Here is a 17,192-nt window from a genome sequence, read left to right as displayed (position 1 = left end):
GTCAACTGTATATAAAAATTGTGTGGTGGGTTAAAACTCCTAAAATCCATTAAAGATAAGCAAATGTAATTGTGACAGGCAGAGTGTTAAGATTTTGTTCAAGGGTTATAAATTGGTGGAAAAATAATCTATATGTAATGGTTTTTAAGCAGAGAGGCATAAAATGGATTATTTTAAAATTTAATTGGTAATCAAATTTAAAACCCCTGATTGATCCAAGCTTAACACCTATAATACAGATAGTTTTCAAGAGTCTCATTTATATATAAATAATTTAAATATTTTTATATGTAATATATAGTAGACTCTCTATATAAGTGAGACTATGTAAATTGAAGTCTTGAAAATTATCTGTATTATGAATATAAATATATATACAAATGATACTCTCTTGAAAATGATCTGTATATTTATCTCTTGAAAAACTATATAAAGAACACTATTTCTCAAGCTCTGATTCACAGAGTACCTCAAAATTATCAGAAATGCCTATTAAAATTCAGTTTTCTGGGGGCCATTCTGCTCCTAATGAATCAAAATTTGGGGTCAAAGCCCAGGAAACTACATTTTTAGTGGCAACTGCATGTGAGTCTGATGTAAAATTTAATAACTACTGATATTATATCAGTTCAAGGGTTAACTGTATATAAAAACTGATACACTTTGAGACAGGTAGATCAAAAAGAGGACTATGAACGTGGTAGGAAGACAGAAGTTACCTACTGGAGGAGAAAAATTAGTTTTAATGATACTGGTACAAGAAAGTAATTCTGACATTTTAATATTTTTTAGACCACACATGCTTTAATATGTATTTCTCTGGTTAAATAAGCTTTTATGTTGTCATAAATGATAATATGAAATTATGTTTCCAAATGGGTTCAGTTTCCTTTGCTTATTTAAAATATTTTGTGTTTTATTTATTGACAAAAATAACAAAAACAAATCTATTTTGTAAAGCAAAAACACATCTATATGCAATTGAAGAGGACTAAACTTGCGTATATGAAAGAGAGGTAAATCCTCACAAAGATAGAAATTAGATAATTTAAATTTATGAGTTTTATTATACCTTGAATTTTAATGAAATTTTTTAGTTATTAATTTTTCCAGATTTAAGAAATTGTATGTAATAGTCAAAAATAACAATCTAAAGTTATAAACCTGATATATTATCATTTTTTGTTTTAGAAAAGTTCTATGACTGTGGGAAAATGGGGGAAATGCTGCCTGGGAAAGCCGATTTTGCCAAATGTCGAATTCCTAGCTCTTCTGTGAAAGAAAGCGCTCTTTAAACACAGCATTATCCTTCCCTGAGCAACATGAATGCCTGTGTCCAACACAGTGTACTGAGCAATATGTGAAAATTATCTGCAAGAATAACTTCCCAAGGCAAGAAAACTTAGCAAATGCATTACACAGGAAGGTCACAGCAGGGAGGTGTATTAAGATCCCCCCAGCATTGATTTCTGAGTCTGCAACATAATTCTTTCCGGTTGTTCTAGTTCTCTTACCAAATGATAGCCACAACCTTTAATATCTTTACTTTTTTATTTTGAAAGACCAATGTTTGACAGTAATTTATTGAATGATTTAAATGTGAGGAAAAAACGTCTTAGACATGTTTTGAGAATTTTTTAAGATAAGAAATTTGTATGGCCCAACTTTTCATTTGTTTGTTATTATGCATTGTATATTTGATTACATTTTTTTAGTTGTATCTAATCCTTTTATTCATTATTTATCACTTCTTATATATATTTATTTACTTAGTTTATCTTAAGTACTCAAAAAGTATAGAAGTTGTGTTGTAAATTTGAGTATGCTTTCACTTACCCAAATTCCATTCCCATTCCCAGCAGTAACAGTTGTTACTCATTTAATGAGATTATGTCTGGTTTTTTTCTTTGCAAATACAAATACATAAGAGCCTACACAATTTTTTTAAACAACAAATTGGATCCACTGAAACTTTTATTTAACTTTATAATATGAACATTTACCATATAAGATTATAAGACAGAATATAAAATCTATCTCATTTCATTTATAGCATAGCTATAAATCAATCTAATCTCTCTTATTAATGTTATATATATATATATATGTATTTTTCTGCCTACTTAGGCAATATTTTTCCTGCGGGATATATCCCTATAAGTGTGACTACTGGTTTAAAATATAGACTATGGTTTATTCCTGAATTTAAGTAGAAATGTCTAGTGTTTCACCAAGTTTGATGTTTAAAATGGGTTTCTGATTGATTCAGACTTTGGTTTCAAATATTAGTTCTATTCCTAGATTATTGGGAGTTTTCACAAATATTGCATGATAAATTTTTAATAATGAATTTTTGATATATTTTGAGATGTTTTTGTGTGTTTTTCTTCTAAATTGTTAATGTGGGAATGTCATTAGTATAGTATATTATACAGATATATTTCTTTATATTAGACATTTCTTGCGTGCTGAGACAAACCCTACTTAGCCATGCTCTACTTTTGTTCTGACACACTGCTATATTTATCTTAGTAGCCTTATAGTAAGTCCATTTGCATTTATTTTAACAAATTACATCAGCTTGTAGATTTCTTTTTTAGGTATTATTATTGACAATATTAGTGGCTTCATAATTTGAATTTAGATGATCATCCTTTTAATGCCTTGGAGGAATTTAAATTACATAGAAACTATCTGGTCCTTAGATATTAGATAATATTTCTATGGTAGACAAAATATGACAACTCCCTCCTCTCCCCGAAGATAGCCATATTTGAATCCCTGGAAACTGATACTTTCCACAGCAAAGGGATTTTGCATATGTGATTAAAGTTAATGACCTTGAGATGGAAATTTTATTCCAGATTATCTAAGGAGGCCCAATGTAATCATGATAATTGAAAGTGGAAAAATACAGAACAGGAATGGGGCAAAAAGATGTGACTAGAGAAGGAACTGACCCATTTGAAGATAGAGAAAATGAATGATAGGTTCCTTAGGGCTGTAAACCAAGGAATGTAGTCACCCCTGGAAGCTGGAAATGGACCTCAGTTTACAGCCAGTAAGAAAATGGCTACCTTGGTCCTACAGCTGCAAGAAACGGAATTCTCCCATTAACCTAAATGTACAGGAAGCAGATTCTTCCCGAGAGACTCCAGAAAGGAGTGCAGCATTGATGACTCTTGGAATTTAGCCCTGTGAGACCCATGCTGGACTTCTGACCCACAGAACTGTTAAGATAATAAATTCATGTTGTTTTAATGCATTAAATGTGTAGTAATTGGTTATGGATCAATAGAAAACAAATTTAAATTTTTTACTTTAATCAATGCTTATTTGTCTATCAATTTTTTGATTATTTTTATAAGAAAATGAGATTTACATTATATAAACATAAAATTTACAATGGGCTGTATTATGCAATAACTAGTATAGAGATTTAGATGGAATAGCATATATATTTCAAAAATATGAGGTTATAAATAAGAGATATAGAAGATATTAGATTAGATACAATTTTAAATACCTAGTTATTTTTATCATATAAATTAACTAAGTTTAAAAATTCACTTATTAGTGTGTTTTCTTTATCAAACTAATTTCATTTTTTATTTGGTGGGGATGGTTAATGGTGCTTTAAAATATTTTGGTATGATTACCTCTATTATATATAAAATTTCAAAAAAATAGTAAAATTTTCAAGTTTCTCTTGAAAAGATTTAACTTCTATTTTAACTTCGATTCAGCACCAAGTTAAAGTTTTTAAAGTTAAATGGGGTCTTTGAAAAATTCACTTTTAGTTTTTTCCTTAATGAGAAATTGACTATAATTTGTTTTGAGTTATGTAGTAACAAAAAAAAATGTACCCGAAAAATGTGGTAGGTACTTTTCAGGCTTTCAGAGGATCAGAGCCCATTTTAGAACAACTCTAGTATTGTTTTGTAACTTTCTCTTTCAAAATGGAATTGATTTTAAGTTTTACATATGTCTATACATACGTGCTTGTTTGTTTTTTAACACATCCATGTATTTCATATGCATTTCACTTAACTGATACAAAGGGGCAGGTGGTTTTTCTGGACCTGTTGGGCTCTGGTGGCTACATGAATTTCCCACCACGTGACAGGGGTACCAGATCTCTTAATCCTTTCCCTTCCTCTCCAGATAGTCTTCCTCCTTGTCTGAGTTTTCAGGTTTGTTATTTGCTAAGAATTTGTGATTTTTGTCTTGTCCTGGAAAAGGATGCTTTTGCAACAGTAACATTGTTCAGACTATTTTATTGGTTTATAAAAATGTAGAAATGCCTTTTGGTGTGGAAAAGAAATGCCAATTACTGGAGTAGCCTTGAAAATGGCCTCCAAATGGCTTTTCCTTCCTATGATATCTTTGTTCTCTTTTTTTGTAGCCTATAAGGTGAAACTCGTGACACTTTCTGCTTTATTATAAACATGAGTAGCCTATAATCATTGGCTAAAGTATTTTCTACTTAAATTGTTTATCTTTGGGTAACTTGGGTCCAGTCCCAAGTGGGCCATTGTCTACAGGCCAGGGTGAATAAGTTCATCCAACATTCTTAGATTTTTTTTTTCCTTGAAGATTAATGACAGCATAATGTGGGAATAGAAAATTGGTCATTTCCTTATCAAGGGTTTATTGCAAGTACTTGTATATTGGTTTCTTTTAGGTCTGGCAACTGCGGTTGTAACTTACTTCTCCCTATAGTTACCTTACCACAGAATAATCTGTTGTAAATCATTCATAATGGCCTGCCAGTTACTGTGGAAAAAAAAATTGAAAAACATTGCAGGGTTCAACTATATATAAATATAAATATATTTAATACTCTTGGTCATCTTTTTCTGAACAGTGATGAATTATTTAAAATATTTAAAAAGCAAAAGTCATGATAGTACTATTCTGTAATCAAGATCAACCAAACATGAAAAGGAAAGGTACGGAATAGGGGGGGCAATGCTGACTTTTGGCGCCCCCGAGTGGGGAACTTTAGATTGCTAGCATCATCCTACATATAATGGACATTTTTGGAAATTAAAGTAGGGAAAGGCAAGGTAGAAAGGCAAAAAGAAAAAGCCTCACAATGGAGAAAGAGGAGAAAACTTAGAGACATGGAAAAAAAATGACTTCAAGTATTTCACAACTTTCAAAGGTCAGGGAGGAGCTGTGAAGAGACAGTTATAAAAATTTATTCAATATTACTGAGCTAAATATTTGTGAAAGCTTAATTGATAGAATGTACCAACTCTATGAGATAGGTTTTACTATTTTTCCCACAAAGAAAACGGATTCAGAGATTTTACAATTTAAATAACTGGTCTGGAGTGGATCCGGACATGGGCTGGCTGACTCCAGCATCTATATTTTTAGCTGCTTCATATGACTTCTACTATGCACTTTACTGATAATTATATTGGAATCTTTTTAGTTAATGAGAATGATACTTTCAACATGTGAATTTTTCCTTCATTGAATCTTTAAGAATGAGTAAATCACTTCTTGATATAATGAAGAAAACATGTAATATACTTCTGATATTTTGATAACTGGATGATATTAAATAGCTCTACCATTGTGTAGAAAGTAGATAATTTGATACAAAAGTACCATTAATAGTTTAGATCTTTTTAAGTGAATTGAAAATATTGCATTACTTAAAAGCAAATTTGATCTAAGATGGTCCAATTTCATAGATAAGTGAATACATTCATTACATATGGGGAGTATAATGTGATATTTCGTCTTTTCTAAGTAATATTGTCATAGACACACTCCCTTCATTACAAAGTATTCTCTAGGAAATGGAAGTCAAACCCTTTATTCTAAAGTATGTATTTCTATTCTTAGCAACTTGTTTGTTGTACAGCAGTGGTTTAAATGGTTACAGAGAAGCTTCTAGAACATTTTTTATGTCAACATTCTTTAACCACAACATTATGCAGGATTTTCTGGTTGACTTTCTGCTCTTCCTCAAACCCAAACTGAAATCACAGAAGTAGAGGAAATATGTCCACTTACTCTTACTTGTTTCTGTCTTTACTTGGACATTGTCACTGTTGCCTGAACCCAAAACCACAGCGAAATAGAAAATAGTCTCCTTGGAAACACATTTACTCTATAAAATAATTGTCACTGAATACTTTGCGATCAACAAACTGTTAACTTTCAAATGCTAATGGATAACATTAGTCAATTTCAATACACATATTGGGAGCCTAGGAAAATATTACCTTGGAGAATTTTATTAACTAATATAGCTCAATGATTTCAGTTTCCCTGGTTAACCTCGCCCTCAATAAGCTGGTATTCTATGCATGCTTGTGGTATTATATTAGTTTTGCCAAGAATTCCTTAGCTAAATCAGGCCTACATTTTGTTTTTGACATCGTATAGTTTTTATATTTTTATTTGGTATTTGTAGAAGAAGTAATAATTCTTAGCATAATCGGACATAGAAGATCTATTAGGACTTCATGGATATACATATCTATGAAACGTATGTAAATTTTTGGCCAGTTTGAGAGGATGAACAAAAAGAAAAGGACTATTTTTTTATAATCTGGAATCTCCCGAAAATAATCTTAATATCAGATATGTTGAAATAATGTAAGATTTGTGGCTATGTTCTTCTACAGGCCAAGTTCAGTATTAGAATGTCTCAGAAAAAAAGGGTGTCAGCCGGGCGCGGTGGCTCACGCCTGTAATCCCAGCACTTTGGGAGGCCGAGACGGGCGGATCACGAGGTCAGGAGATCCACACCATCCTGGCGAACACGGTGAAACCCTGTCTCTACTAAAAATACAAAAAAATTAGCCGGGCGTGGTGGTGGGCGCCTGTAGTCCCAGCTTCTAGGGAGGCTGAAGCAGGAGAATGGCGTGAACCGGGAGGCGGAGCTTACAGTGAGCCCAGATCGCGCCACTGCACTCCAGCCTGGGCTACAGAGCGAGACTCCGTCTCAAAAAACAAAACAAAAAACAAAACAAAACAAAACAAAAGGGTGTCAAATCAACTCCATGGAGTAAACAGTGGGGAAATGGACTCTCAAGGGCTTTGAGGAGGTGGAAGCCAAGGTGCTATTCATGGAAGTATAACTGTTTTCTCCAGGGAAAGGATGTGAACTTGCTAACACTGGGATTGTCTTCAGGATATCTGTAACTAATTCTGCTAACATCACAGACTGTGTAAGGGCACAGAGGCTTGAATAGTGATGAAAACTTTAAATGATAAAAGACTAGTAAGAAATTCAGCTTCTCAGGTCTGACATTGTCATTGGTAATCTCATGTGGCCGTTAGGAATTCTCGGGGCCAACATTATTACGTTGACAGAACTGTACCAGTTTTCCAGCATAGAACAATGTATAGCCACCTTGCTTCTGAGAAGAATTTACACACGTCTTAGTTAAATTCAGAACTTGATCTCAACTTCTAGTGAATTTTCATGTGTGTGTGGGTATTTGAACGGAGGAAGTCACAGAGTGGTTTCACAGCAAATTATGGTTCATTGAAATGGAGGCTCTTATTTTGAATAATGTTTACCTTAATTGATTGCATTGAGAATATGCATTTTCTGCCTAAGAAGATACAATTCATTTTATATTCGTAACTCAGTGACTTTATTTTTACTTTATGTTTTAGAGTGCTTATTAGGTGTACTGTGATTGTGTTTTATATTGTTACTTTAAGGTATTTTTTATTGTTTTCATATTATTCTCTACTTATGTTTATAAAGGCTTGTCTTTTCAAGTAGATTGAGTCCCTTGTTGATAGTCATTGCTCACATACCACTTTTGTTCCCTGCAAAGAGTATAGTGAAGTGGCAAACTGAATTGAGCTGAATAGAATCAAACTGAATTCCAATGTATGATTTAAGTTCAGATTTTAAAACTAGAACTATGTGCTTATGTCTTGCCCTGTAATTGTGATTAGCACATTGATCAATAAAGGTTGTATTTATAAACTTCAGATGTGAAAATAAATATAATGGCAGATTCTGCCTGTAATAGAAGAAGATACTTGATCTCATTGGCAATGGCAGCTCTAGCACCTGCTGTGATTTACTGAAGAGTACTGCTTTCCTTTGGAAGGCCTGCTAGTGCAGAGGGTTTTCAAAGTCATATAGATGTGACCCAATTTCCTTGTCTTTCAGTTTCAATACATATATATAAAAATATAAATGTTGTTAACAATTTCAGCTAAAATGTCACCAAAATAGGTGCTAAGAAAATGGAATAAAAAGTAAAAATTGATTAGGACAATCAGTGTTTTACATGATAAATGATCATTTTGGGTAAATGCATCAAAAGGCAGAAAATAGAACTGTTCTGCAAGTAATGAATATGCTAAATTTATTCTTAATTTGATAGAATTAACATTAATTTTTTCTGAATGCTGCCAGAGACATGTACATATCGGTTCAGCCATGTGAAAGAGTGACTTGTACTTCTTTATGTCTCTTCACAAACTGTGGTCTTCATATTCTTCATGATTGCATCAGTAAGGGAGTTATTAAGAGAAAAGATTGCCATTTTTTATATGAATATTTAGGTTCTTGGGTATTTCAAGGCTCAGGTTGGAGGAAATCATTTAGTTAAATTAATTTTTAACTAAGGTGGTGAGACTGAGGGCTTGTGGAAAGGAACTGTTGCGCTAAATCAGAACTTATATCATTTAACAGATTTTCTTGCATGATTCATTACAAGTAATACAAGACTATGTTCAAATGAAACATTGTTTTAATTTTATCACTCGTGTTGGGGTGCAAGAACTGAGATTAATTTCCTCATAGTTTCTTTTTCAAAAAACCTTTATTTAAAGCTCTAAATATCAGTAGTAGTCATATAATACTATATCTCATAAATCGTCTTTTCCATATTAGATTATTATAAATAGCAATATTATAATATGTATACATTTGAAAATATGTGTTATTTACCAGTTAAAATTCCAGTTGTGACTGATTCTTCTTTAATGATAAAGTCTTCAATTTTTTATAAGTCAAAAATCTATTTTATTTGTTTTTAGGGAATCCCAGGGTTTCCTGGAAACCGAGGATTAATGGGCCAAAAGGTAAGTATTCATGAGAGTTAGCTTTGGGCCTGGATCTGCTCATTTAATGCATTGTTGTCTATGAAAAAATACATTTTTATATTTGTGGTAACAGTTAATTTTTCAAATATTATATAATTTTAGAAGCTGGTGTTCTGGCTTTACAAATTTGTATATATTGTTTTATGGTTGTTTTATGTAGATAATTTTAATTTAGATTTACATTATATGCTTCCTCCTTTACTTTGCTACTTTTCAACTTTGTTCTCTAAGATAATCATGGTATAATTTACTTCTTTAAAGTTAATTTACTTAACTATGTTTTTGAATGTCTTTTTAGTATATGTATCTTGGTAAATAAGCTTTCAGTTTTTGTTTAATTACAAACTTCTTTATTTTGCTCTTGTTTTGAAGGACAATTTTGTAGACTATACAACTCAAGGTTGACAATTATTTTCTCTTAGTAAATTGAAGATTTTCTTCTATGGTTTTTTGGCTTTCATTGTTAACTGTGAAAAATCTGCTGTCATTCTAATTATCATTCTTTTGTAAGTGATCTGTCTCTTCCTTTTGGAACCTTTTAAGGTATTTTATTTGTTTTTAGTGTTCTTCAAATTCACTACAATATATCTTGATATGGATATCTCTTTATTCATCTTGCTGGGACTTTGGTTTGCTTCCTGGCTCTGTGGAATTATTTCCAGTAGTTCTGGAAAGAATCAGCCATTATCTCCATATAACCTCTGCTCCATTCTCTGTTTCTGGAATTCTGGTTAGACATTTTTTAATTTCTTCTAATTGTATACTCCACATCTCTTTTTAGCATTACCTACTATATTTCCATATTTTTGGTTGTCATACATTCTGGTTAAATGTTTTAGATATGCCTCATAGTTGACTTTTTCTTTCTTTATTGTGTCTAATCTGTTAGAATGATCAATTGATTTTTTTTAAAATTGTAAATACTCATAATTTTCACTTTTAGAGTTTATAATTTTTTAAACCACAACTTTTTGTTCTTGAAGTCTCTTGTTATGTTTTCAGTACTAATAGTCTTTCATGATTCTGTTTTTTTAATTAAAAAAAATCTCATATCTAGTTCTAAATTCTAACAATTCTAACATCTGCAGTTTATTATTTATTATTCTCATTCCTGTAGCTTTCTGTCTCTTGTTTCTATATTGTTTATCATGAGCTTATTGCTTCATCTTAATTTAGAGGGTGCCCTGTCAGCCTAACGGGGAAATGAAGACCTGCCTTCTGCTGGTCACCATGGATACCATTTCAGTCCCCTTTGAAAGTCCCGAGTCATCATAGGTATTGAAGATTCCTGCTTCCTTTCCATGGCTGGCCAGCATTCAGTTTCCCGAGAGCTGAAGATCCACCCTCAGATACTCCCATTTTACTTGGCTCCTACAATTCTGTCTCTGGCATGGGTTCTGTATAGTTCAAATCCTCATAATTATAGCCCCAACTCAAAGTATACTTCATTAAAATGAAAGATCTTTGAATACATCTCCTACTTCTTGGAAGACCAACGCTCTCTCAGAGAGGATGTTCCTTCTAGGATTTTTATTCTGGACTTAGAGGGTCCCTTTAGAGGACCTAGTCAGCTGCAACCCCAGAAGTTGAAGTCTAATGCTGCAACCCCAGAAGTTGAAGTCTAATGCTGTTATGTTTTTACTCTATTTTTCTTTATTAATTTATGTTCACTGTCATATTTCTTAAACTCTATGATAAATAGGAAAATTTTTCACCTGATTTTTATTTCTGTTATTTACCTTACCAGCTCCATCTAAGCTGCTAAGTCTTCCTTTGAAAGAATGGCAAATGTCACTATAAATGTCATAATAAAAATATTGACAGTAAATCCTCAGACTCTATGCCAAGGTCTTTAAGGTGTTAGGTTCCAATTTTTGCCTTGCCTTGCTTCTTCCTTACAGTAGTGGAAGAGAAAGAAAAAGTTGAGCTGATTGATATTCAATTGTCATTCCATTGTGCTTTGGCAGAAACTTTCTTGAACTAAATTGATAATTTACAATTTACAATTTTTTTTAATGTTTGATTTTTTAGGGAGAAATTGGGCCTCCAGGACAACAAGGAAAAAAAGGAGCCCCAGGGATGCCTGTATGTTGATGTCATTATTATCAAAGTGTTTGCAATGTTGCTACTTACCTACTAGGAGTTCATATTCAAGAGTTCATAAAAATGTAGGGGATACAACAATAAAATACTTGAGGTCCATGAATTCCATTCAGTTGTATGAAAAATATTATGTCTATGTGCATTTTTCTAAAACAGTAAAAATTTCTTCAGTTTTTCAAAAAGTCGGCCACCCAAATAAACATCAGGGACCGTAACTGTAGATAAATTAGAAAACATATATTCTAGCTATTAATTTAAAAATACTAAGTATGGCTAAGTCTAAATCTCAGTGAATTTTATTTTAAATTACATTTACAAACATATTACACTAATGGGAAAGAATATGTACAGAAGACATAGTATGGGAAGATCCTAAAACAGAGTAAATTATTTTATGGTTTTCGAGAGTGAAGATGGCATATGAAACTGACTCAAAATTATGAAAGTTCTATCATATGTGCAAGAATTCCCCCCTAAATTTTAAGTTTATTGCTAGAAGTGATGTTGATTTTCACCTATAATCAAATTGTCTGTTATAGGTTCATATTGCGATTATATTTTCTGATGATATAATGATTTTTTAATCCCTTTTCATTTGCCAAGTGTGTTAAATATGTATAATAGTATTTAAAGTAGAATATAAATGAAATCAAGTCCTAACTAAAAGAGTAGTCATCATTTTTTTTTATTTTGAATCATATGATTAAAGATACAGCCATTTTGTACCTTGAAGAAAGATTATACAGAAAGTTTATTAGAATGTAACTCTTTTAAAATATTGTTCAAGATAATAGAATTCTAAATAATGTAAATCAGGATAACATCTATGAAGACACCTAATTCTTAGCCATCATAACAAAAGAAAAAGTATAGAAAAAATAAATTTTTCTTTATATTTTCTTTTATTAGCTCTCCATTTTCTCTATTTGTAGTTTTTGTAAGCAATAGAATTATAAGTGCTCTGCTAGCCTTTATGCTGTCTTACATGGTTTGATTTTTTACTTTTATTATCCTTTATGAATATATGGGGGAGTAATTTTCTAAATACTGTATTATATTTTCAGATCTCATAATGGGAACGTGTAACTTGGAAATTGATTTAATATTTTTTAATAATCTTGTCTAAGTTACTCTTGAAATTCCTTTTTAAAATTGTAGGGTTTAATGGGAAGCAATGGCTCACCAGGTCAGCCTGGAACACCAGGATCTAAGGTAAATATGATAAAATTAACAAGATTGGGAACTTTGTGTAATCACAGTTGACATTTATAACTTTGATGAAAATTTTAACCACTACCTTGATTGTATTTTAAATGTGGTTTTTATTCTATGAAAAAAATCACTTGTAAGAATTAAGTCTGCAAAAGCTCAGCATAAGAAACAGGCTAAAGTAAAGCTCATCCTGTTATGTTGGAAAGGGTCCAGAATCTTCTGCTACTCAGCCCCCTTCTCCCTTTTTGGTGTCTTGGTGTCTAGTATTCAGGAATACTAGAGCTCTGTGGAACTCAGTGCCAAAACCACCAGTCTAGAGCATTCATAGTTATGAATAAGAATATCTCTTACAATACCCATTTTACAGTCTTCTTTTTGGTATTTTTATTTAGTGAAATGTATATAATATAAAGTGCCTTGTGGTAGATTGTACTAGTACTGTGAGTAAGAGCATATTATCTTTACTTTTATATTTTAAATAAGTAAGGCAAGCTTGACAAATATATTTAGGATATGAGGTTATTCTCAAGGTAGAACTGAAACTCTTTGAATGTCATTATTTGGCCATTTTCTAGGTATATATAATCCCGAGGTGAGAGAACTATTTTGTTTCCTTGGTTAACCAGAGGATCAGACAAAACGCTCGGAAAACTGTTCCCAACTATTTTGCAAATAGATTCTAGGACAACCTTCCAAAAGGAAGTGATGGGATTGCTATTTTGGAAGCGTTCAACCTTTGACTAGGCGTTGCCTCAGGGGACTAGACCCTGGCGTATAGATGAGTAGATGACTTAATCTATTTTACTTTTAATTTCTAAAGTATTTAGAAAAGAGAGAGAGGGGGAAAAAAAAAAGACATGGGAGCCCAATAATGAGAAAAATTAGCTGCTCTTCCATCAGTGGTAGACCCTTGTGGAGTAACTATAGGTAAACACAGAGTTGGTCTAATACACTGGAATGACTGAGCTTGCTAAGCAGAAGGTCTCCACAGTTTCTCAAGGTCATTTCATAAGAAAATACCCTTTATTAGCTGGTGCACAATGGGCTCTCTCATTGTCTTTTGGATTCTCTAATTCTTAAGAATGAAGCCTAAAATTTCATCAGCTTTTTAAAAAAATTATTATTAGATACACCACACTGTTGACTCACACTGAGCTGAAGGTCAATTGTATCTGTTGGACTTTCCGTAAAAGGTTTTAGAACAATGTGTTTGTGCTGTCTGCCACTTAAGCAGATTCTGCTGATTTGGCTGGGTAGGACAGTAAGCATTTCCAGTATCACAGTTTGTTTATTTTTACATGACTTACTCTAAAGTTGGTTTTCTGCCTCTTGTGCTTGTACAATTACTTTGTTAAAAATAGATCCAAAATGTTGCAGATATTAAATATAATCTTCTCAGTGAAACATTTTAATTTTTTTCATGCAGTATATTAGGTGTTGGAAACTTTTTCTGAAAAGGGACAGAAAGTAAATATTTCAGGCTTTGAGAGCCATACAGTCTTTGTTGTAACTACTCAGTTTTGCCATTATAGTGCAAAAGTGGCCACAGGCAATACCTAATCAAATGGGTATGGGGTGCGGCTGTGTTCTGGTTAAACTTTAAGAACTTGCATTGGACTGGATTTAACCCATGGGTCATAGTTTACTGACCTCTATATTAGTTTCTTTCTGCTAGTTTTGTCAGCTTATGTTTGTGGCTTGTGCTGTCAATATGACTGATAGAAGTTCTAGGGTGAGACAAAAACGTATTCTGTAGCACAGAGATGAGGCTGAAACTGAGGCAGATCTTTGGAAAACCTCTGATGTATATTATAATACTTAAAAATCGCTGTGGAAACATTGATAAGTCTATTTAACTATACTATGTTTTGGTTTTAAAAAACATTATCTGCCCTTTACTGGGTATGTACCCAAAGGAATATAAATCATTCTGTTACAAAGATACAAGCACACATATTTTCACTGCAGCACTGTTCACAATAGAAAAGGCATGGAATGAACCCAAATGCCCATCAGACTGGCAAAAGAACCATGGAATATTATGCATCCATAAAAAAGAATGAGATCATGTCCTTTACAGGGACATGGATGGAGGTGGAAGCCATTATCCTCAGCAATCTAATGCAGGAACAGAAAACCAAACACCACATGTTCTCACTTAGAAGTGGGAGCTGAACAGTGAGAACACATGGACACAGGGAGTGGAATAACATACACTGGGGTCTGTTAGTGGTCAGGGGGTGTTGAGAGTGGAGGAGTATCATAAAAAATTGCTAATGCATGCTGGGCTTAATACCTAGGTGATGGGTTGATAGATGCAGCAAACCACCATGGCACACATTTACCTATGTAACAAACCTGCACATCCTGCACATGTAACCCAGAACTTTAAAAGATAATAATAATTCTCTAAATAATACTAGGATATGTTAGCTTTATCAAGTCAGGTAACTTTCAACAAATCTCATGTCCGTGAGTTTCAATTTAAACCCTTATAAAATTAGACATTTTAAGGAATCATTATTCTGTGGTTCAATAACACTGTTATGTGCTAAATGCTTTAATTAAATCTAATATGATCTTCACGTGTTTCTTACCGTGAGCAGCCTACAAAACTTTTTTAAAAGCTGAAAATGGCATTGGTTTGTCTCACTGATTAGTAAACCCGAGTTGACTGTGGGTAATTATTGTGTTCGCCTTCTAGGTGTCACACCAACCTGTTTAATTATGGGCTTTTGCCAGACATTGGGTTGTGATTTCAGATATCAAAGTATTCGAAAACCAGAACTACATCTGACAATCTCTCCTTATTGGCCAGAAGACTTGTTTTCTCTTTCTCTATCCACTTTTCCTTTTCTGTATTACATTCTTTACCCTGTCAACTTAGTCTTGTACTCCAAGTTTCCATCTGTTAGAAAGAACTGCACTGGAATTCTGAAAAAGCACAAGCTAAACATTTTCTGATTCACACTTCGTCAAAAGAAGCCATTGTGCATTTGAAGCTACTTTTCTTTCCTTCAGTTGCATACTGAAGATGAGTCCTACTGAGAAAGTGAAACAGGATAATGATGAGGGTCTCAGCCTGGAGGATGCTGTTAAAATACATGGCTCCCACCTGTGCAGTGTGGTGGCCGGACTTATTAGTGCTGGCCACTACAGATTTGACTTTCCTCCCTTGTACTTGATGCTACCAGCTTTAACACAGGTGTTTAGAGAGGCTTATGAATGTGTGGAACCACTTCCTTGCCTAAAAGAATTTTTCTTAATAAATAGGTCTAATGTACAGAGTCTATCAAACAATTGGAAAGTTAAAAATGTAAAAATTATTTTAAATATATTCCCTTTAGTGTCTATATCAGATATATTATGACAGAATTGTTTTTAAAAAACGCCAATGTTTTTGATGTGTTGACAGGGAAGCAAAGGTGAACCTGGAATTCAAGGGATGCCTGGGGCTTCTGGGCTCAAGGTAATTTTGATGCATTTGAAAATATTTTCAAAGAAATTATAATGTAAATTCTTCTCATCATTTAAGAAAATTAGCATTTTATATCCCTTAAGAGATACATGAAATTAAGGATTACCTTTATCATGAAATGAAATTGTCAATACAGAGTTTCATTTCTGTTTTTTAGATACTTTGTCATTGGATAATAAAGACATAAACTTTGGCTTAATTTTTCTAAAAATGATAAAATTGTATGCAAACATAAACTTACTTTCTGGTCCAGAGAATAGACTTCTCTTAAATAGTTGAAAACAAGAGTGTGTAGTTCTCACGAATGATACTGTTCTTTGTTTGCTTATGGGAGTTTCATCTTTAATATAGAACTCAAAATGGCCTTTACAAGTTTCCTCCAAACCACATGGGTTGATGTTTATTTCAATGGGTATTTTAATTCACTTCCAACCTTCAAAAATCTAGAGAATGATTAGATGGCTAGGGAGGAACTACAGTAAGCAAAAAGAACAAAGCCTCATTTTCTTTTAAAAAAGAGAGTGCTCTTTAGTTGATGTTATAGAGTTTTGGACTAATGGTAAAACACAAAACAAAACAGAACCATGAAGCACGTTCAGGATTATGTTCCATCACTTACAAATATTGTCAATGCATTATTAATATGTGCTTGCAAATAATTTATTTAAGACTTTAAAACAAAAAACTTTATTTCAGAAAGGACAATTCCTATAGGATGATGGAGAGTGGAGAAATGGAATTAAGATAGCTCATGTGGTACACCCTGTACTGAAAAATAGCTCCAGAATTTATGACGAACAAAATAATATTCCATATATATAAATAAATATATATAAATAATTAAATTTAACTACCAGGGTGTTCATTCCAACATTGTTTATAAAAATAAAAATTGTGAAAACTGTAATGTTTAACAGTAAGAATTTTATTAAATAAAATATAGTTGATAAATATGAATGCTCTTCCATAATTAAAAATTATGCTATGAAAAATGATAGCATGAGAACTTTATAATATTAATATATTTAGAGGTTAAAAGATATAAAAGTATGCATATATATGAGCATATTTTAGTAACTATGTATGTTTATGAATTAGAGTTAGAGAAAAAATATGTAACAAAATAAAAACATTGGGTTATAAGATTTTTAATAATTGTTATTATCTATTATCATTTTGTAACAAGAAACTAAGCTTTTTTAAAAGTAGCAATTTGAGAAAAAGCGGTTTCAAGGAGAAAAAGTGTTAGTAAATAGGTAAACAAAAAAGAGATACTTGTGTTTATTGTTTTTACAAC

General features: G+C 32.4%; 1 protein-coding gene across 2 annotated transcripts in view; it reads left to right on the top strand.

The window, feature by feature from the left end:
- The window catches only part of COL21A1 (collagen type XXI alpha 1 chain), a 197,375-nt gene that overhangs the window by 167,074 nt on the left and 13,109 nt on the right, over nt 1–17,192 (top strand). For both annotated transcript variants that reach the window (XM_050788784.1, XM_050788783.1), the window contains 4 exons: nt 9,037–9,081; nt 11,134–11,187; nt 12,364–12,417; nt 15,833–15,886. In XM_050788784.1, the coding sequence (XP_050644741.1) occupies nt 9,037–9,081; nt 11,134–11,187; nt 12,364–12,417; nt 15,833–15,886 (207 nt within the window). The remainder of the gene's footprint in view (nt 1–9,036; nt 9,082–11,133; nt 11,188–12,363; nt 12,418–15,832; nt 15,887–17,192) is intronic.

Source organism: Macaca thibetana, chromosome 4 (assembly GCF_024542745.1).
Source record: "Macaca thibetana thibetana isolate TM-01 chromosome 4, ASM2454274v1, whole genome shotgun sequence".
In the NCBI taxonomy this organism is placed as follows: domain Eukaryota; kingdom Metazoa; phylum Chordata; class Mammalia; order Primates; family Cercopithecidae; genus Macaca; species Macaca thibetana.
The sequence above is the reverse complement of the archived record's forward strand: the minus strand, read 5'-3'. Positions and strand labels throughout refer to the sequence as shown.